The sequence below is a fragment of the Pelodiscus sinensis genome, chromosome 6 (assembly GCF_052426305.1).
Source record: "Pelodiscus sinensis isolate ZL-2025 chromosome 6, ASM5242630v1, whole genome shotgun sequence".
Classification (NCBI taxonomy): Eukaryota; Metazoa; Chordata; order Testudines; family Trionychidae; genus Pelodiscus; species Pelodiscus sinensis.
The window spans coordinates 43,749,823-43,771,069 of NC_143057.1; the positions used below are offsets into that span (position 1 = coordinate 43,749,823).

Here is a 21,247-nt window from a genome sequence, read left to right on the forward strand (position 1 = left end):
TCATTTTAACTGCTGTCAAGGACATTCTAGTGGACACAGCAGGATTTAAATGTTTGCCACTGCTTACTGTATAACCTGAAGTAGGTCTCCACTGTTTGTTTTTTATTATTTATTCTTTATTGTCTCTCTCTTCTTTAAGTATGTCTGTGTAGATCCCAGTGCAAATGTACATGTGACATGTACATGCAAGATCAGAGTCTTTGGCACATGATGTGTCCTGTGCATCCTCATGCTCCCATATGAGGACTAACAGGGTGTGATCCTGACTCCCCTCCTCCAGTTTCCTCTTGATGCCCATAGTATTGAGTTGAAATCCAGCAGTGTCTAACCTGCTGCTCCTTCACGTAAGCTGATTCTTCAGATGGATTATCATCTGCCTCACTGGTAGCCAATTGCTCCAAACCATAATGTGATGAATTTGAAGCCACTCTTACCCCCCAAAACAGAAATTCCCCCTATATTTACCCACTCGTACGTGCTCTCCCAATAAAAAAGAGATGCCCAACTCTGCCAAAGCATTTTTGCCACAGCAAAAAGGTTTGAAAAATGATAACAAGTCCCGCAGAAAGGGTTTGAACATTTTTATTTTCAACCTAGGGCAGGGTTGTGAGTTGTCTCTTCAGTGCAGCAAAAATTTAGCTCCAGTAAGAGCAATCCAAGGGACAAAGAAAAAATAAAATTGACTTTTTTTGGGAAGGAAAGCTTACTTCTCCACTTCCCTGGAACTCAGTATAAGTACAACTTTTTAGCATGGGACAGTGTCATCCTTCTTTGCCAAACTTTCACCAGATAGTAGTGAAGAGTTTCAGGCCTTAATCAACGAGGACCATTTAAGCTGCAGGCAGCCATGGTCACCTCAGACACTAGTGAGATGCCTGGCTAGAGCCATAACGATGCAGAGAGCCTTGTGGCTAATAGAATCAGGCATCCCCATGTCAGTGGAAGCTGCAATAAAAGACCTCTCCTTTGAAATAATTAAGTATTTAGCAAATGCTGTATATTCCATTAAAGATTTGAGACCATCCAGTGCTCCTTGGAGATTTATATATTGGACACATGCTATAGGTCAAGTATCAGCCTTATATGAGGCAAGGGACCCCATTGTACCAAAATAGGGGATGTTTGTGTTGAGTGGGAAACAGAGGTACTCCAGGTATGCTGATCTTCCTCCTCCTCAGTGTTACATTCCCCACCTGGTGCAACACAACAGGTTTGATGGGACTGTTGGGACTTGGGAGCCCAAGACAGACTGTATTATTTGGAAGTCACCTTGTCCTTTTTCACGAGGGTTGGTCATCAGTCATATCTGACAGATGGATGGTAGAAATCATCATCTGCTTCTGTAGCTACCTCATCCAATTCCAATCTTTGCCCCCCAGGCATCCCCTTTTAGGGAGACTTTTCTTGAGAACGTATTACAAACATAAGTTGTTGCTTCATCTAGAAGCCATAGATGAGGTACTGCAGGAATACAGGGGAAGAGGCATTGGTCCTCATATTTTCACATTCTGAAGAAGAGTGTCTTCATCCTGTCCTTGACTTCGGAAGACTGAAAAAATTCATATGCTACCTCTGAGGATGGTAATACAAGCTTCCATTATTCCATCACTTCAGGCTCAGGACTGGTTCGTGGGTCTTACCTAACAGAATGTGTACTTTCATTCACTTGACCCACAGGCAGTTCATAGTAGGGCCCAACCATTACCAGTACAAGGTACTGTCATTCAGATTCTTCATAAAATGGTGAGATTAAATGGCATACTTATGAAGAAGAGGCATCAACAATTACTTGTCATTAGGCAACTGGCTGATCGGAGGCAGGAGACCAACACATCCTATAGAATACATTTTCTCCTTGTTTGCCCAGTTGGTCCCAAAGAAGTCATCTTTCTGTGAGAAGTGATAGAATTAATAGGAACTACTATCAGTTCCTGGTCAGCAGAAGTATAACTACTGAAAATTAGAAAAACCCAGCTATCCGATCCTTGAGCCATGTGCTTGTTGGCAGACATTGCAGGTGGTATTGGAAGTCAGGGTTGTGATTGCTGCATGACAGTTGTATGTCTTTTCTGGAGTTTCTGTGACCAGGGCAAGACAATTTTCCTCAAAAATAGATGTTCCCTCTCTAACAAGTCTTTGCCGGTTATCCCTGACCTGTGTTGCATGTCTCCCAGCATGTTGCATCAATGCCATATCTGTTGAGGTTTTATTTTGAGGATGTCTTTAAAGTGTTTCTTTTGACCTCTCCATTTCCTTTCTCCTTTGGTGAGTTAGGCATACAGCAGTTGTTTTGGTAGGCATACATCAGGCATGTGCACACTCCACCTCAGCTGGTGCTGAATAGTCAGAGCCTCAACACCGCAGATGGCCTCTGTGAAGACACTGGCATTAGTGCAGCGATCCTCCCACTTTATGTTGAGACTCTTCCAAAGAAAGTGCTGTTGCTCACATGTCAAGCTTTTCAGTTGTTTTCAAAGGCCAGTGTAATGGGGCTGAGACTCACTGCTGCAGCGCCTCTGCTGGCCACACTGGGAATTTTCTCTGGCTCTTAGCAGGTTGCTCATATCCATTCCAAAACACTCCCACATGGAGACTATGATGGATCTCCTCAATAATCATTCACTGTTAATGATGGATTTACTCTGTCAGAGTAAATTTTGGTAAGAAGGAACTGGGGGAGGGGGCTGGTTGGCAGTAGGCTATATAACTTGCCATGCTGGTGCCACTCTAGAAGTCTCCACTGCTAACTTACAGGGTCCTGTTAGGGAAAAGCTTTCTGACGACTGTGCATGCGGCATGCTCACACCTAACCTAAGAACATAAGAATGGCCAAAGGTCCATCCAGCCAAGTACCCTGTCTGCTGATAGTGACCAATGCCAGGTGTCCCAGAGGGAGTGAATCGAACAGGTAATGATCAAGCAATCTCTCTCCTGCCATCCATCTCCATCCTCTGACAAACAGAGGCTAGGGACACCATTCCTTACCCATACTGGCTAATAGCCATTTATGGACTTAACCTCCATGAATTTATCTAGTTCTCTTTTAAACCCTGTTATAGTCCTAGCCTTCACAACCTCCTCAGGCAAGGAATTCCACAGATTAATGATGCATTGTGTGAAAAAGAACTTCCTTTTATTTGTTTTAAACCTGCTGCCCATTAGTTTCATTTGGTGGCCCCTAGTTCTTCTATTATAGGAACAAGTATATAACTTTTCTTTATTCACTTTCTCCACACCACTCATGATTTTTTAGACCTCTATCATATCCCCCCTTAGTTTCCTCTTTTTCAAGCTTTATTGCATCTATACTGTCCTTTGCATCTACAGTCATGTCGACAAAGTGGCTTGCTTTGTTGACAGAACTGGATGTAGTCTAGACACTCTTTGTAGACAGAAGCTTTGTTGACAGTATCTGTCGACAAAACTTTTGTCAACAAAAGCCTGTAGTCTAGACGTACCCCCCAGTCTCTTTAATCTCTCCTCATATGGTACCCATCCCAAACCCCTAATCATTTTAGTTGCCCTTCTCTGAACCTTTTCTAATGCCAATATATCTTTTTTGAGATAAGGAGACCACATCTGTACACAGTATTCAAGATGTGGACATACCATGGATTTATATAAGGGCAATAAGATATTCTCAGTCTTATTCTCTATCCCTTTTTAAATGATTCCTAACATTCTGTTTGCTTTTTTGACTACCGCTGCACACTGTGTGGACGTCTTCAAAGAACTATCCACGATGACTCCAAGATCTCTTTCCTGATTAGTTGTAGCTAAATTACCTCCCATCATATTATATGTATAGTTGGGGTTATTTTTTCCAATGTGCATTACTTTAATTTATCCACATTAAATTTCATTTGCCATTTTGTTGCCCAGTCACTTAGTTTGTTGAGATCTTTTTGAAGTTCTTCACAGTCTGCTTTGATCTTAACTACCTTGAGCAGTTTAGTAATGGACATGAGCAATCCATCTCGAAGAACACCAGTTACAGAAGGTACATAACCGTCTTTTTGGGGGGCAGGTTTCAAAGGAGCTTCAAATAATTTATTGCACCACTAAGACAATTTCCCTTTTAGTGATATATCACCATCCTCTGTCCAAGGGTTTATCTTTGCACCCAAATATTTTTCAAACTGTCCTGGTTACACATAATGTATCTCCTCTTTACCCTATTTCCAATTTTCCTTAGGATTAACCACATATGTCTTACGTTTAGACTCTATGTGAAATCCCTTTGTTTTCCTAACATTTACCTTCAAGCTGGTATTCCTGCAGAAACAGTCTGTAATCTCAAGATTCCTAATCATCCCTTGGTATGTCCCACTTAAAATAGTCACATCATCAGCAAAAGCCAAGGCCATAATTCCTTGAACATATTCCCTGGAACACTGTACCCCAAGCCCTCACTCTCCTTAACCAGCAAAGGATCAGTGACTATATTAAATAATATTAGAGACAAGAGGTTTCCTTGCTTGACCTCATTCCTTATGTTAATGGACTCTGTGCACTTGTCACCTACCCACAGCCTGGTGGTACAATTACTATAAAAGATCACTAACAATATCTTTAAATCTCTCCTTAATCCCAAACCTTTTAAGGCCTTCCATAATATGTCCATGCCCTATTGAGTCAAATGCTTTGGCCAAATCTACACAAACAATAGCTAACTCCTGTCCATTTTGTTTAGCCCCTTTAATTAAATTATCTAAAATTGCTATATTTTCCTCACAACCCAGAGCCGAAATAAAACCTTTTGGTTTATTACAAATCTTAGCCGTAGACATCAATCTTTTTGCTAAAATGTTTGTATATAGCCTCCAGGAGGATAAATTAATCAGTTCTCCTCTCTCTGTATGTTTGGGATCAAAAACATAATCAGTTCTCCTCCCTCTGTATGTTTGGGTCCTTCAAGGTGTCTAAATACTTAAAACTTGAATTAAAATGATCTATTAAATTATCAAAAGTGCTATTGGTAAAAACTAAAGGTAAAAATGATCAATCATTCACTTGGTCCTCACCTAACTCCCATATTCAGTCTAATAGAACAGTCATCCATTCTAGTCTCATGGGGTATCCACTCACCTAAAAATATTATATTCATAGGTCCAGTGACCCAAATTAAACTCCTAATCTATTGCCACCCAGAATAACCCCCTAATATATTTTACAGTGTCAGTAGAGGCATCAAAACCAACAGCAGGGGCATTGTTTACCTGGTCCAGTGCCAATCCAGAATTAAGATAAAAATTCCTTTCCTCCATAATTAAAAAGATATAACCCTGCTCAGGGGAAAGCTGTCCCTTATCGGGGGAGGAACCCGTACCTGGAGGAGGCTACCCTTGCCAGGGAAAACTACACTGATCCAGAGGAGCAGAAATATCTCGGTGCTGTTCACCCCACCACCTGTATGAGGGGGTTGCCCCCCACATTTCACCCGGCAATCCAAGCCAATTACCGACTACCAACATAAGGAGGTGGCAATAGGACTTGCCATTCAGAGGCTTTCCTCAATGAGAGATCCCTGCCAGATTAATGTCAAGCCCTAACAGAAGTGTGAAAGAGGGCTCAGATCTTGGCAGAGATTGCCCCATGTGCTAGTGTTCACATCCTTCTCCACCTCACTGACTACCCAATTCACCATCAGCCCTTGGGTATTAAAACTGTTCAGACTCAACACATAGTCAGGGGCCAGAGATGCATAAATGGCCTTAAGCGAGTCAAACTCCTTAATCTTTCTTCCCAGAGCCGTGAGTCCTCAGTCACTTGGTTCAAGGTCATTCTTGGCAGTATCATTGGTGCTCATAGGGAAAAGCACTCAGTCACTGACCACCACCACTCATCTCCTTCTCTTGGGAGTGGTGGTTGTGGAATCATCACCCCTAGAACACTGCATTCCACTCCTCCTGGTCGATGAGGTCTCCTCCTGATCCCTTTCCTCAGATAACTCTTCCAAACCAATCTCTGCCGTCGTACCTGTGCAGAGAGCCTGAAAATGGTTTCTTACCTCAATCTACAATACATGAGTTTTCCTTTTTCTGAGTCTGGAGGTGACATGCTGCCAATTTTCTCATAGACTCATAGACTTTAAGGTCAGAAGGGATGATTATGATCATCTAGTCTGACCCCCCTGCACAATGCAGGCCACAGAATCTCACCCACCCACTCCTGGAATAATCCTCTCAGCTATATCTCAGATATTGAAGTCCTCAAATGATGGTTTGAAGACCCCAAGATGCAGAGAATCCTCCAGCAAGTGATCCGTGCTCTGTCAATTTTCTTCCTTGCTCTGTCCTCTCTTATTCTTCAGCGTGCTGTGCCTATAGTACCAAACTCTGACTTCTATCCATATCCATAAAGTCTTCATTTTCTCTAAGGGTATGTCTACACTACAGCGTTATTTTGAAATATCTAATTTTAAAATAGTTATTTTGAAATATCTTATTTTGAAATAACATGTCTACACACAGTGGCTACGTCTACACTGGCCCCTTTTCCGGAAGGGGCATGTTAATTTCAGAGATCGTAATAGGGAAATCCGCGGGGGATTTAAATATCCCCCGCGGCATTTAAATAAAAATGTCCGCCGCTTTTTTCCGGCTTTTAGAAAAGCCGGAAAAGAGCGTCTACACTGGCCCCGATCCTCCGGAAAAAGCGCCCTTTTCCGGAGGATCTTATTCCTACTTCAATACTTTGGAATTGTAGGGAGGTGGTGGAAGGGGGAGGCAAGGGGAAGAAGGGAGAGGAGAAGCTCAGGGTCTTGCCGGCCCAGCTGTCTCCCAGTACTGTGGGTGCAGGGGCCTCGGCGTCCCCGGGGAGAGGAGGGGGAGGAGACAGAGAGTGGGGAGGAAGAAGCGGGAGAGGGAGCAGGAGTGGGAGGAGGAGTGGTAGCTGGGAAGGCAGCAGGGCCTGGAGAGGCAAGAGGCAGCAATCTCTGTACCAGGGTCTGCAGGTGGTCGCAGATGGCACAGCCCTGGACAAGCAGCCCCCCCCCCCAGCTCTCCTGGCGGAGCTGCACGTCTTTGTGCACCCAGTGATCGAGGGTGCGGTGCAAGCCTCGCAGTATCCCCAGGTGCTGCTGCTGGTAGTTCTCTTGCGCACAGTTTAGGCTGCAGAGTGCCTGGATGCAGGAGGATGTCCTGGATGGGGTGGTGCGCCCTGCTCTAGCAGCTGGTGCGGCTGTGGACAAACAAAAGAATTGGCCAGTTATCTCTGGAGACACAGTGGCTGAAGTCCAGCCCCCCCTCTGCAAGGCGAGGATGACAGGTCTCTGCACCATCAGTGCCAATGTGCTAGCACAGAAGCCATGTTCGGGATGTCCTGCTATCCCTTGGAGTGGGATCTGGCCCGGGAGTGCACCCATGCCCCTGTGCTGTATGTGGTGTGGGTCTGTGTGTGTGTGGGGAGGGAGATGTCCCCTGCCTCTGTGTAGAGGGGGCTTGTGGAGGAAGCTGTGTCCCATCCCGGGGTCAGGAGCACGTCATGTGCCTTCATACATACATGCATGTGGGTAACAGGCCAAGGCCCCTGTGTGGCAGCCAGCTGGGGCCATGTGCCCAGGGGTGACATGGCACATGCACAGGTTGCTGTGTGATCCGTGGTCAGCAAGGCACACGCATGCAGTCCCTGGTATTCCTCCCTTCCTTCCCCCACATAAGGGGACAATTATGGCACTCACATGTTGTTGCCTCCCCAGCCTTGGACGACACTGGCGACAGGCTCGCTGGAATAGCTTGGGGGTCCTAGCTGTGCGGCACACTACCTCCGAGCTCCTGGCCCTCCTCCTCCTCCTCCTCCTCTGTGCCCTGATTAGGGCCCTGTCCCCCAGGGTCGATGACCACCTGTGGGCCACGGACCATCCCGCCCTCCAGTAAAGTTATTTAGAAACAATGGCTGTTATTTTGAAATAACTTTGCTGTATAGACATACCCTTATGCAATGCAGAGGAGATACTTGGGCGCCTGTCCTTTAACCTTCTCTTCCAATATGGAGACCTGCTTATACTTTGTATAGACGAAGTCACTTCTGTTCTCTGGGAGAAAGACAAACATGGCACATCCTTTGCAGGTCACAACAGTTGAACAGTCACTATCCATATTGTCATCCTTCACATATATTTTCTACTCCCAGAAGTCTGAAAGGCAAAATCTCTGTTGGAACGCCCCTCAGGCAAACTTCCAGGCAAATGCCTTCTGTTTGGCTATCCTCTGTGAGCTGCTATTTCAGTGTATAGTATATAGAGCTGTATGAAGAGGTCATTATCTTCATAAAAATTTAGTTTGTACTGACTTTGCTAGTGCTTTTTATGTAGCCTATTGTAAAACTAGGCACATATCTTGAGGAGTTGATGTATTCAGTCTGGAAGATCTCTGCATGCCCCCAGAGGTACATGTATCCCTGGTTGAGAACCACTGTCCTCGCCAAAGAAGATAAAGCGTTACTCATGTTTAAGGGTAATATTCTGGATATTTTTAGTAAAAGTCAGGGACAGATCCTGGGCAGTAAACAAATATTCATGGAAGCCTGGGGCCAGTTCCTTGCTTTTACTAAAAGCCTGGAAGTGGGAAGCAGGGAGGAACCAATAAAACATTTCTGAGGACTTGCAGCTGCTCCAATCTCACTGCTCCTAAGGTAGAGGCAGACCACTGCTGCTCCAGCCCCAGGGAGCGTAGACTCAACCCCATCTGCTGTCCTGGCAGGCCTTGAGGCACTGTTCCGGTGGTCCTGGGGTTGACTGCTGATCTGCTGTTCTGGTGGGCCTGACCTAATCCAGCCCCACTCCCGCTTTTATCCAGAAATCGCATAAGTCTTAGAAATCATGGAATCGATAACTTCTGTGACAGAATTGCATCCTTACTTGTGATGCATCTATGTGAGAGCTTAGCATCAGTGAAAGTTCCTGGGTCATTCCTTAAGCTACAGACTGAATTGACCAATTTTGGGTGTGTACCTTCAACCAAAGGAAGACTGCATATAAATTCTTGGCTGTAAATGCTTTAGAATGCTTTCTTCTGTCCACCACCAACACCTCTGTCTCGCTCAGCTTCAGCCCCAGCTGACTGCTCTTCATCCAGGCATTTGTTTATCGTGGTGATATTGTATGTGGGAAAGGATGGGTAGAGTGGTATGTCATTTACAACTTGAGTCCATGGTCATCTGACCAGTTCATTTAGTGGCTGTTTGCAGATGTTGAGTAAGACTAGACTGAGAATTGATCCTTGTAACACTCAGGAATTTTCTAATGAAATGGGATTTCATTAGAAAATGCCAGTTAATCAATTTGCATAACTTATTTTGAGTTAAGCCCAGCTTAACTCTAAGGGTGTCTACACAGCAGGGCTTAACTTGAAATAAGCTACAGAAATTGAGCTACATCAATTGCGTAGCTTATTTCGAAATTGGGAGCATCTACACCAGGGGTGTCCAAACTTTTTTCAAAGAGGGCCAGATTTGATGAAGTTAACATGTGTGAGGGCCGACCATTTTGCCTGACATTCTTTGAACCATTAAAATTAAATGCAAATTAACTATTTTATGCAAAGTTTATTGCAAACGGCATACTTTTCATTTCGTCACATGGATGACAAATCTAAACAGGTGTTAAATCACTCTGCCTTTCATATCTGAAGGCCAGATGAAAAAAAAAATCCAGGAAGCTGAAATATATGTCAGGAACATTGTAAAGTACATTACATATTATTGGTAATAAAGGTTGTCTGTCAACTTTTAAGTTCAAAAAATATGAACAGGAACATAACACCAAGTATACATGTTGTGTCCAAATATATTTATAACTGATTTAGACCAATTGACATTAACTGAGATTTTACAATGTATTCATCTCAATACATATGGATTCGTTGGGGGCCATAAAAGATAGATATTGCCAAATTACCTGTGGGGCCGTATTACACCGGAACACGGGCCGCAATTGGCCCGCGGGCCGGACTTTGGACATGCCTGATCTACACCATTCTTTCTTAAACTATGTTTCGCGGAACACTGGTGTTCCATGAACAACTTGTAGGTGTGCCACTATCTCTTCTTTGTTTTTGTTACTTCTTTGTTTTTGTCTTTTTTTGAAGAAAATTTTCATAGGTGTTCCGTATAAAAAAATATTATTGTTGGGTGTTCCATGGTCTCAAAAAGTTTAAGAAACACTGGTCTACACAGCACTTATTTCGAAATAGAGCACTCTTCCTCTGTCTTCCTTTACTCTTTGTACAATGAGGGTTACAGGATTCAGAGTAGGATGTCTTCCAGCTTGAAGAAATTTCGACATTATTTCAAAATAACTGCCTGCTGTGTAGATGCAAACTAAGTTATTTCAAAATAACGCTAGTTCAGTGTTAAACTTTTTGAGAACACGGAACACCAAACAATAATTTATTTTTTTATGCAGAACACCTATGAAAATTTTCTTCAAAAAAAAATTGTTGTCAGACAAAAAAACAAAAACAAAGAAGTAACAAAAACAAAGAAGAGGTCATGGCACACCTGAGACTTGTTCATGAAACACCGGTTGTTAAGAAACACTGCAATAGTTATTTTGAAATAATGTTTCTGTGTATACATATCCTTAGAGACATATTAATGGTGTTTAAAAGGAAGCCTGGACTGCAACTGACTGTGCTGTCCCTATTTTGTAGAGGGGAAACAATAAGGCTTATGTTTCTAGAACTGCTTATCTGCCATCTTTCATTAGTACTAAAACTATATTTAAAGTCTCTAGAATTTTTTTCAGTCATGTTGATAGACTCCTAAAGAAGTGCTGTCTAGTCTTCCTTGGCCACCGAGTGCCTCAGTGTGGGACCGGTTGGAAAGAAGTTTGAAGAGGAACAATTAGTGAGGCTTTTTAGTACTATGGCTGTGATATGAAAGACTCCATTTACAGAGAAGGGGAAACATTTGCATACTTTATCTTTAGTTTTTCTTCTCTGTGATTCAACTTATAGGACTCCTAGGCACTAATAACTAGTGTAGGGTTCTGTCATGCCTGTTGAGGCTTGGCAGACTGACTACCCAGTACTCAAGAGTTAACATAGTTTGAATTTGTTCTGGCTATTACTGTCTGTCTGCCTGCCTGAGAATCCCCAAGGCCCTGTGTGGCAGGCTCTTTTCTTTCACAGACATGCAAACAAAATGGTAAACTAAAAAGAAGAATGGAAAGCTTATCCTTTTCTGCAGTGTAGATGAAAAAGGCTGTTCATTCTTGCAGGTGTAATCTTGTGATCTGTTAAGCTGTGTTGAGGTATGGAAAGTGAAATATGCAGATGAGTATAATGAGTTCAATATTCTTCTTGCTCACATACCCCCATCTTAAATATCTCTGCCTTTTTGTCTGCCTTTGTTCATAATGTAACTCTGCTGTCTACGTAGTATCTCTATGAAATGCCATACAATATGATGTCATGTCTACCAGCTTTCAGTTTAACTTCAGCTGATTGTTCAACCACATACAAAATTGCATTAGCCTGATACATTTCTTGTTATTTCTACTTCTTTTCACATTAGCTAAACTATTCAGGGAATCACAGCCCTTTTCATTGAAAGACCCTCAATATGCATGAAAAACTCCATAGTTTGGGCAGGGGAGGGAGGCTCCAGCCTCAAAGCGGAGCTTCTGTCCTGCAGGGCTGCGAGAGGGGGACTTAGGAGCCCCGTGGGATGGGATGCCCTAAGGGGTTTGCCCTGCAGAGCAGGGTCTTGGAGCTTTAGCACTTTGGGGTGCGGGCTTGGCTTGGGGCTTCAGCCTCTGCCAGGGGTCAGCACAGCAGAGCTCAGGGCTTCAGTTCCATGGGGTGCCTGGGTGTGGGGTTTCAGCCTGAGAGGTGCCTGAGTCCTGAGCTTCAGCTCCATGGGCACCAGGACTTCAAATTTGAGGCCCCAGGCTCTAAGCAGCCCTGTTTGGTGGACCCCATGAAATGATTTGCAGTTCAAAAATGGGCTGCAGACCTCCTCCACTCCCGAGAACTGCTGAGCTCTGTAGCACAAATTCAGATTCAGAGTAGAATGGAGACTAATGCACTAGTGAGCAGTGTCTGAAGATCTCACCCTATTATCATTTTGGACTATGAACATTTCTAATGCATTAATTCTTTACTCTCATGTCAGAAGTGTAATTGATTTACAATTCTTTTAGGCCAAACAAAGAGAACACAGGAGAACTGAGTGAGTCTGGAACATGTACAATCAAACATGGTCTTAATGCAGAAAAAATCTTCATGCAGGTTCATTATTTGAAGGTAACTGTATGATACTGACCTAACTGAAACTGATTTTAATACATTTTGTAAATACTTATTTTTGTGTATCATTAATTAATAGCATCATCTTTGCCTTTTGGTACTGATTTCTTCTAGGGCTATTTCCTTCTGCGGTTTCTAGCCAGGAGAATTGGAGACACAACATATTTAGAATTTTTAAGAAAGTTTGTGCAGAAGTTTCACGGACAACTGATCCTTTCTCAGGTACTCTGCAGGTGCTTGTTTCTCAATTTGTTGAAAAATAAGTGACTTATTTTTTGTTTGACTATTTAAGCCACTGGTTTCAGAAATTTAAAATTTGACTAGGGCATAGGACATTGAGTCAGACTGACTTGGGTGCACCCATTTATTCAGATACAAGTACATGATTCAGATTTTAAATGAAATTATTTTTATCATATCAAATACATTGAAGGTGGCATGGGAACAGAACCTGAATTAATATTTGTTGTAATGGATGCAGAAGATTTGGGACTTGTATTTGTATTTGGAACGTTGCAAGCACATTGCAGCAGTTATGTGCTGCATGTAAACTGGGCAGTCAGCAAGTGCAGGAAAAATTGTGACAGCTAAAAATGAATGAGAGGAGTGAGAGGAGGGCCAGGCAGTGCAGGAGCTAAACAAAGCTTTTTTTGTCCAGTTAGCCCTACCCCACTTTACCGGAAGCCAATTCTAGGCCTGGAGATAGGATAAAAGAAAGGACCCTGGCTCAACTGCTGACCAGCAAGGAGACAGGAGCAGATAGGTGTGCGCACAGGGTATGCCGGGTGTGCCTGGGCACACCCTAATGCGGGGCAGACTGGCCGGCTAGAGGCTGCTGGAGGAGGAGGGGTGTGATGGGGCAAGCCTGTCCCCTCAGCCCCGCAAGAAGATGCTGGCAGCTGCGGTGTCAGATGCTCCACAGCCTGGTGCGCCACGGCGCTGCTGCGCATGCTCCGGTGGCCCCGGGGCCGTACACTGTGAAGCCAGTGGAGGACACGGGAGGCCTTCGGGTGAGTGCGGCCCCTACTCACCACCGGTGTGCCCCCTGCGGCTGGCCACCCCCTCCCATACACACCCCCGCAACTCCCCCTCCCCACTTGTGGGGGCCCTCTGGCCTTTGTACCCCTACTGCCAGCCACCATCTCCAGTGCAGCTCTGGCGACGGCAGAAGAGCAACTCACAGGGGGAGGGGGGCGGCCAGGCTCCCTGCCTCGCCAGCGCCACTCGCCCGCCTGTGTCCCAGTAGCCGATCGTGCGCTCTGAGCCCGAGAGCCACCCCCTCGGTTCTGGGGCCCGGGGTCTCGCCACTGGATGGGCCGCACCGTGCCGGAAGGAGTGCCTGGCTTGGCAGGGCTGCAGCAGCTGCTCCTTGTGCGCTGGGCTCGGCCCCGAGCTGGGCTGCTAGCCGCCGGGTTCCAGAGCTGCCCACATGGTGGGGGCCTGCTGCTCAGAGCCCACCCAGGGAAAAAATTCCGGCTGGGAGGGGGGGCGGGGCTGGCCAGGAGGGGCAGGGCAGCGTGGCGGGGAAGAGGAGATGGGGGGTGGGGTGGGGCTGGCAGGCAGGGCAGTGTAGATAGCCCGAGGGAATGAGGGGCGGGGCAGTGTGGCTGGTTGGAGGAGATGGGGGGGTGTCGGGGGCAGCTTGGTTGGCCAGGGGAGATTGGGAGGGGGAGGAGGAGAACTGGGTGGCAGGAAGCAGAGGTGGCTGGGAGGGTGTCGGGGTCAGCAACGCTGGTTGTGAAGGGTCGGAGAAAGCGGGGAGGGGGGAGCAAATCGGCCAGCGGGGAGTGGGACTGACCCCGTCACATGCTGATCCTGGGACACAGTCAGTCCCGTGCATGGTCCTGGCGAAGCGCGAGTGAGTCCGGTTGCAGCTCCACAACACACTCAGGGGATGAGACAGGGCTTCTCCTCCACCCCAAGGCATCAGACTCAACCAGGAATCACCAGTTCGGCTCCACACAGCTTGCTCTAGGGAGTTACATTTCCCGGGCAGGTGGGATGTTGAACCTGGAGGATAAATGTGGCTTCCAGCGCCTCCGTGTGCGGGTCCTGCTCAGAGTATTGGGGCTCTGTGGTTACTATGGTCTCACGTGTCTCTTGGAGACATTCCGCCTGGCCCTGGGCCAGCAGCTGGAGCACCTCCACAGATTCTAGCTCCATAAACTGGAAGGCAGAAGGTTGGGGAGGGGAAGGAGGAAAATAGGAAGGAAGGGGCTTGTGCTGTAGGGAGGAGGGTAGGGCAGGAGAAGAAAGGGGAAGGCACCAAGGGACAGGGTACAGGAGAGACAAATGCCAGGGGACCAAGTGCAGACAATGAGGAAAAGGGCAGGAGGGGAGGTGTCAGTGGAGGGGAGACAGGGTGATGCTGGGAGAGGAGAGGGTAAGGGCATTGGGGGCTAGAGGAGGGAGGGAGAGGTGCTGGGAGAAGGCTTGAAAGAAGGAGTGGGTATGAGGAAGGTGGGGATAGAGCAAGTCATGTGTGAGGGCACAGGGGCATGAGGGGAACGGGATCAGAGGGTGGTGAGGGGGTGGACATTAGGGAAAAAGGGGGCAGGGGCAGTGATGGAAGGGGAAGGCACCAGGAGGGTGCAGGGTTAAGGGAAGGTGTAGGTGTCAGGGCATTCTGGGGGTGACAGAAGGGCATACATCTTCAGGGGAGGGACCAGCACCAGAGGAGAGAGGCAGGGCAGGTGTGTAGAGGGAGGTGTTAGGAGAGGGGATGAGGAGGGGTATTTTACATGATCAGAGTGGGGCTACTGGAGGAGTGGATACGGGGGGAGAGAAGGGCTGGTGGATGGTGGCAGGTCTCAGGAAGGTTGAGGGCAGTGAGAAGGGCAGGAGTCAGGACAGCAGAGGAGGATGATGGGGGCTAATTGGGCTACGATAAATCAGGAAAGAGATCTTGGAGTTATCGTGGCTAGTTCTCTGAAAACGTCCACACAGTGTGCAGTGGCGGTCAAAAAGGCAAATAGGATGTTAAGAATCATTAAGAAAGGGATAGAAAATAAGACACGGACTATCTTACTGCCCATGTATAAAACTATGTATACCCACATCTTGAGTATTGTGTACAGATGTGGTCTCCTCACCTCAAAAAATATACTTTGGCCATGGAAAGAGTTCAGAGAAGGGCAACTAAAATGATTAGGGGTTTGGAACAGGTCCCATATAAGGAGAGGCTAAAGCGACCGAGAATTTTCAGTTTAGAAAAGAGGAGACTGAGGGGGGATGTGATAGAGGTCTATAGAATCATGAGTGGTGTGGAAAGGGTAAATAAAGAAAAGTTATTCATTAGTTCCCATAATATAAGAACTAGAGAACACCAAATGAAATGAATGGGTATCAGGCTTAAAACGAATAAGTGAAAGTTCTTCACACAGCGCATTGCCAACCTGTGGAACTCCTTGCCAGAGGAGGCTGTGAAGGCTAGGACTATAACAGAGTTTAAAGAGAAGCTAGATAATGTCATGGAGGTTGGGTCCATAAAAGGCTATTAGCCAAGGGATAGAAATGGTGTCCCTGGCCTCTCTTTGTCAGAGGCTGGAGATGGATGGCACAAGACAAATTGCCTGATCGTTGTCTTTGGTCCACTCCCTCTGGGGCACCTGGTGCTGGCCACTGTCGGCAGACAGGCTACTGGGCTAGATGGACCTTTGATCTAACCCAGTTTGGCCATTCTTATGTTCTTACGTTGGGGGCAGCAGGCACCAGGGGAACTGATGGAGCAAGGGGACGAGACAGGGCAGCAGAGGAAAAAGGTAGAGGTTTATAAGATATTTATTAATAACTTGAGTACCACAGTGGTGCATCGAGAACAAGCCACATGAACTCAGTACTGGTGTACAACACAACATTCATTCTGCTCATGGGAGGAAACTCTTAGAGTGAATACTTCCCCCAGCCTCTCCGCCCCCAAGTTAATGTCACACACATTGGGTTAGTTGCATAAGGATAGTTGCATGAGGGAGGTTTGGTGGGGTCAAACTAATCTCTGTTGGTAGGAGGATGGTGGGAAAAGTCTTTAGAGGGGGATCACATGACACCTTTTACTTCTGGTCATATGTCCATCTTGTCCTGAGAGTGTTACCTCCAGGGGTGTGGCTAATGGGGGTCAGGGAGCGTGGTTAACAAGGGTCAGGGATTTGGCTAATGGGGGTCAAAGAGTACATTTAAAAAAACTTCTTTGGGTGCACACCCTAATGAAATGTGCTGCACACACATATGCAGGAGCATGGTACTGCAGCTGGCAGGACCTGCACCAAAGCCTGCCTGCTTGGACAGCCACTGCTAGGACAAAGGGATGGGGGAAACCTGCTCAAAACCCTCACTGAGAGGGAAAATCTGGACTGTTGGGGCCATACCCTGAACTTAAGGCCTGGACTAACATAGTGGGCTGGAGTTCCTAGGCCCAGAGCACCAATGTCAGTGGTTTGCCCGCCTTTCCTGCCAGCTAGGGTTGCCAGGTGTCAGGTATTGATTTGGATAGTCCGGTATTTTCGTCTCCTGTCCGATTAAAAAAAAAAATTCAGAAAATACTGGTCACCTAAAATGTCCAGAATATTCTGATTTTTTTCCCGGCCAGGAGGTGAAAAACCTGGTTCCACAGGGAGCTGTCTGGAGCAGGGAGACAAGATGACCGATGGCCACTGGCAGCCTGTTAGGGCCAAAAAGCCTGAAAAGTGTTTCTTAAAGGGGTCATGCTTTTTTTAAAAAATATATTTTTTTGCTCAACAACTTTGGTCTCTCCCTTTTTTTTTCCTCAACAGAATTTCCCCCCCCCCATGGTTTTTTTTAGGGGGTGTGTGCGTGTTCGGTATTTTTGGTTAAACCATCTGGCAGCCCTACTGCCAACTAATCCCAGGGACTAACCACTAGGCCACCCCGGTGCCAGGGAGAACCAGCCATAGTGGCCTTAAAATCCACTCTGAAAGAATATGATTATTTTTAAAGCTAGGCTGAATAATTTCAAGTAAGAGAGTTCTGCTTAACTGCTAACGATTTCTGTCCAGAATTACCAAGCCTCATACTATAACTTTGAAATCTAGAAGCCTCTGTTAATTAGCTGAGTCTTAGTCATGGGACGGGGTTATTAGGAAGGCTGAGGCTTTATTAGCAGTGAGTCAGCGACCAGGGGCAGCAAACAGAGAGTTTTGAGAGGGAGTTCTCCAGGCAAAAGAGAAGCAAATATGGGACCCTTGAGGTAAGTGGCTGTCTATAGTGTGTGTTTATGTGTTTGGGGGCTACTTGCTGTGTGCTGAGCTTGTGTTTATCTGTTTGTTTTGTTTGTTTGTTTGAAGGAGTGTGTGCTGTAGCTGGAAGCTGTGAACTTCTAAAGGTTTTAAATCTAGAAGCCTCTGTTAATTGATCGAGCCTTAGTCAGGGGGCGGGGCTATCAGGAATGCCAGAGCTTTATAAAGCAGTGAGTCAGCAACCAGGAAGCTTTGCGAACAGGAGCAGCAAACAGGGAGTTTTGAGAGGGAGTTTGGAAGGGCCCATGGTACACTTCCCATTCTTTATAGTTTAATTTAAAGGTTTTAAATAAAACTTCCTGATTTAACTAAAAACCCTATCAATAACCTAGGTAGCTGTAGGAGAGAATGCAGGCAGAAGCCCAGCAGCAGAGTGGGGGCTATCCTGTTTATTGCACTCAGTGTAGCATGTATGATTACCATTCCTATGGGCGGGTGGCATATGTCTGCATTCAGTACAAGGAGCTCCTGGCTCTCAGAGGCCACGTGCAGGCTTTGGAGGCCAGGGAAGCTGAACTGGAGGAGCTGAGGGAGGCAGAGAGGTATGTAGATGAGGCTTTCTGGGACACTGTAGAATTCTCCCACCTCTGGTCAGACAGCCCCTGCGCTGTTAAGGAGGATGAAAGGCTCAGGGAAGGAGAGCAGTCAATGGGATCAGATGGAAATCTTCCCATAGTTGGGATCCTCCTTCCAGATGTTGGGATATCCTCTCGTGCTGAGGTTACCTCTCCGGGGGAGGGAACTCCAGTCAGTAGGAAAAGGCAGGTGTTAGTAATGGGAGATTCGATCATTAGAAATGTAGATAGCTGGGTTTGCTATAATGATAAGAATATAATAAGAATATAACAGTAGGGATCTATTATCGACCACCTGACCAGGACAGTAATAGTGACTATGAAATGCTAAGGGAGATTAGAGAGGCTATCAAAATAAAGAACTCAATAACAGTGGGGGATTTCAACTATCCCCATATTGACTGAGTACATGTCACCTCAGGACGAGATGCAGAGATAAAATTTCTTGATACCTTAAACGACTGCTTCTTGGAGCAGCTGGTACAGGAGCCCACAAAGGGAGAGGCAATTCTCGATTTAGTCCTGAGTGGCGCGCAGGATCTAGTCTAAGAGGTAACTATAACAGGACTTCTTGGAAATAGTGACCATAATATAACAACATTTAACATTCCTGTGGTGGGAAGAACACCTCCGTAGCCCAACACTGTGGCATTTAATTTCAAAAAGGGGAACTATGCAAAAATGAGGTTAGTTAAACAGAAATTAAAAGGTAGAGTGACTAAAGTAAAATCCCTGTAAGCTGCATGGACACTTTTCAAAGATACAATAATAGAAGCCCAACTTAAATGTATACCCCAAATTAAAAAACATAGAAGAAAAACTAAGAAAGAGCCACCGTGGCTTAACAACCGTGTAAAAGAAGCAGTCAGAGATTAAAAAGGTATCTTTTTAAAAGTGGAAGTCAAATCCTAGTGAGGTAAATAGAAAGGAGCATAAACACTGCCAAATTAAGTGTAAACATGTAATTAGAAAAGCCAAAAAGGAGTTTGAAGAACAGCTAGCCAAAAACTCAAAAGGTAATAAGTACATCAGAAGCAGGAAGCCTGCTAAAGAACTAGTGAGGCCCCTGGACGATCGACATACAAAAGGAGCACTTAAAGACGATAAAGTCATTGTGGAGAAACTAAATGAATTCTTTGCTTCAGTCTTTATGGCTGAGGATGTTAGGGAGATTCCCAAACCTGACCCGTCCTTGTAGGTGACAAATCTGAGGACTTATCACAGATTGAAGCGTCATTAGAGGAGGTTTTGGAATTAATTGATAAGCTTAACAGTAACAAGTCACCAGGACCAGATGGTATTCACCCAAGAGTTCTAAAAGAACTCAGATGTGAAATTGTAGAACTATTAACTATGGTTTGTAACCTGTCCTTTAAATGAGCTTCTGTACCAAATGACTGGAGATAGCTAATGTAATGCTAATATTTAAAAAGGGCTCTAGAGGTGATCCCAGCAATTACAGACAGGTAAGTCTAACGTCAGTACCAGGCAAATTAGTTGAAACAATAGTAAAGAATAAAATTGTCAGACACATAGAAGAACATAATTTGTTGGGCAAAAGTCAACATGGTTTCTGTAAAGGGAAATCATGTCTTACTATTCTATTAGAGTTCTTTGAAGAGGTCAACAAACGTGGATAAGGGGGATCTAGTAGATATAGTGTACTTAGATTTCCAGAAAGCCTTTGACAAGGTCCCTTGCCAAAGGCTCTTATGTAAATTAAGTTGTCATGGGATAAGAGGGAAGATCCTTTCATGGACTGAGAACTGATTAAAAGATGGGAAACAAAGGGGCTGTGTCTAGACTGCATCTCTTTTCCGTAAAAGGGATGCAAATTAGACACATCGCAATTGCAAACGAAGTGGGGATTTAAATCCCCCCGCTTCATTTGCATAAACATGGCTGTTGCTTTTTTCCGGCTCGGGGCTTTGCCGGAAAAAAGCGCCAGTCTAGACAGGGATCTTTTGGAAAATAAAATCTTTTCCTTACCCATACTCGGAATAAGGGATCTTTCGAAAAAGGCTTTATTTTCCGAAAGATCCCCGTCTAGACTGGCGCTTTTTTCCGGCAAAGCCCCGAGCCGGAAAAAAGTGGTAGCTATGTTTATGCAAATGAAGAGGGGGGGATTTAAATCCCCGCTTCGTTTGCAATTGCGATATGTCTAATTTGCATCCCTTTTACGGAAAAGGGATGCAGTCTAGACACAGTCAGGGAGGAATAAATGGTAAATTTTCAGAATGGAGTAACTAGTAGTGTTTCCCCAAGGGTCGGTCCTAGGACCAATCCTATTCAACTTATTCATAAATGATGTGGAAAAAGGGGTAAACAGTGAGGTGGAAAAGTTTGCAGATGATACTAAACTGATCAAAGTAGTTAAGACCGAAGCAGACTGTGAAGAGCTTCAAAAAGTTCTCACAAAACTAAGTGTTTGGGCAAAAAAATGGCAAATGAAATTTAATGTGGATAAATGTAAAGTAATGCACATTGGAAAAAATAACCCCAACTATATAATATGATGGGGGCTAATTTAGCTACAACTAATCAGGAAAGAGATCTTGGCGTCATTGTGGATAGTTCTTTGAAGACATCCACGCAGTGTGCAGCGGCGGTCAAAAAAGCAAACAGGATGTTAGGAATCATTAAAAAAGGGATAGAGAATAAGACGGAGAATATCTTATTGCCCTTTTATAAATTCATGGTATGTCCACATCTTGAATACTGCATACTAATGTGGTCTCCTCATCTCAAAAAAGATATACTAGCATTAGAAAAGGTTCAGAGGAGGGCAACTAAAATGATTAGGGGTTTGGAATAGGTCCCCATATGAGGCGAGATTAAAGAGACTGGGACTTTTCAGCTTGGAAAAGAAGAGACTAAGGGGGAATATGATAGAGGTATATAAAATCATGAGTGGTGTGGAGAAAATGAATAAGGAAAAGTTATACACATACAGAATATAAGAGCTAGGCGCCACCAAATGAAACTAATGGGCAGCAGGTTTAAAACAAATAAAAGGAAGTTCTTCTTCACACAGTGCATAGTCAATCTGTGGAGCTCCTTGCCTGAGGTTGTGAAGGCTAGGACTATAACAGGGTTTAAAAGAGAACTAGATAAATTCATGGAGGGTAAGTCCATAAATGGCTGTTAGCCAGTATGGATAAGGAATGGT

The 21,247-nt window shown here is 45.2% G+C and overlaps 1 protein-coding gene across 8 annotated transcripts in view; it reads left to right on the forward strand.

The window, feature by feature from the left end:
• Positions 1 to 21,247, forward strand: part of AOPEP (aminopeptidase O (putative)) — a 354,788-nt gene that overhangs the window by 178,811 nt on the left and 154,730 nt on the right. For all 8 annotated transcript variants that reach the window (XR_012904729.2, XM_089779257.1, XM_089779254.1 and 5 more), the window contains 2 exons: positions 12,146 to 12,248; positions 12,366 to 12,473. Coding sequence is in view for 7 of the 8 variants with exons in the window: in XM_089779257.1 (XP_089635383.1) it covers positions 12,146 to 12,248; positions 12,366 to 12,473 (211 nt within the window). In the remaining variant the exon portion in view is untranslated. The remainder of the gene's footprint in view (positions 1 to 12,145; positions 12,249 to 12,365; positions 12,474 to 21,247) is intronic.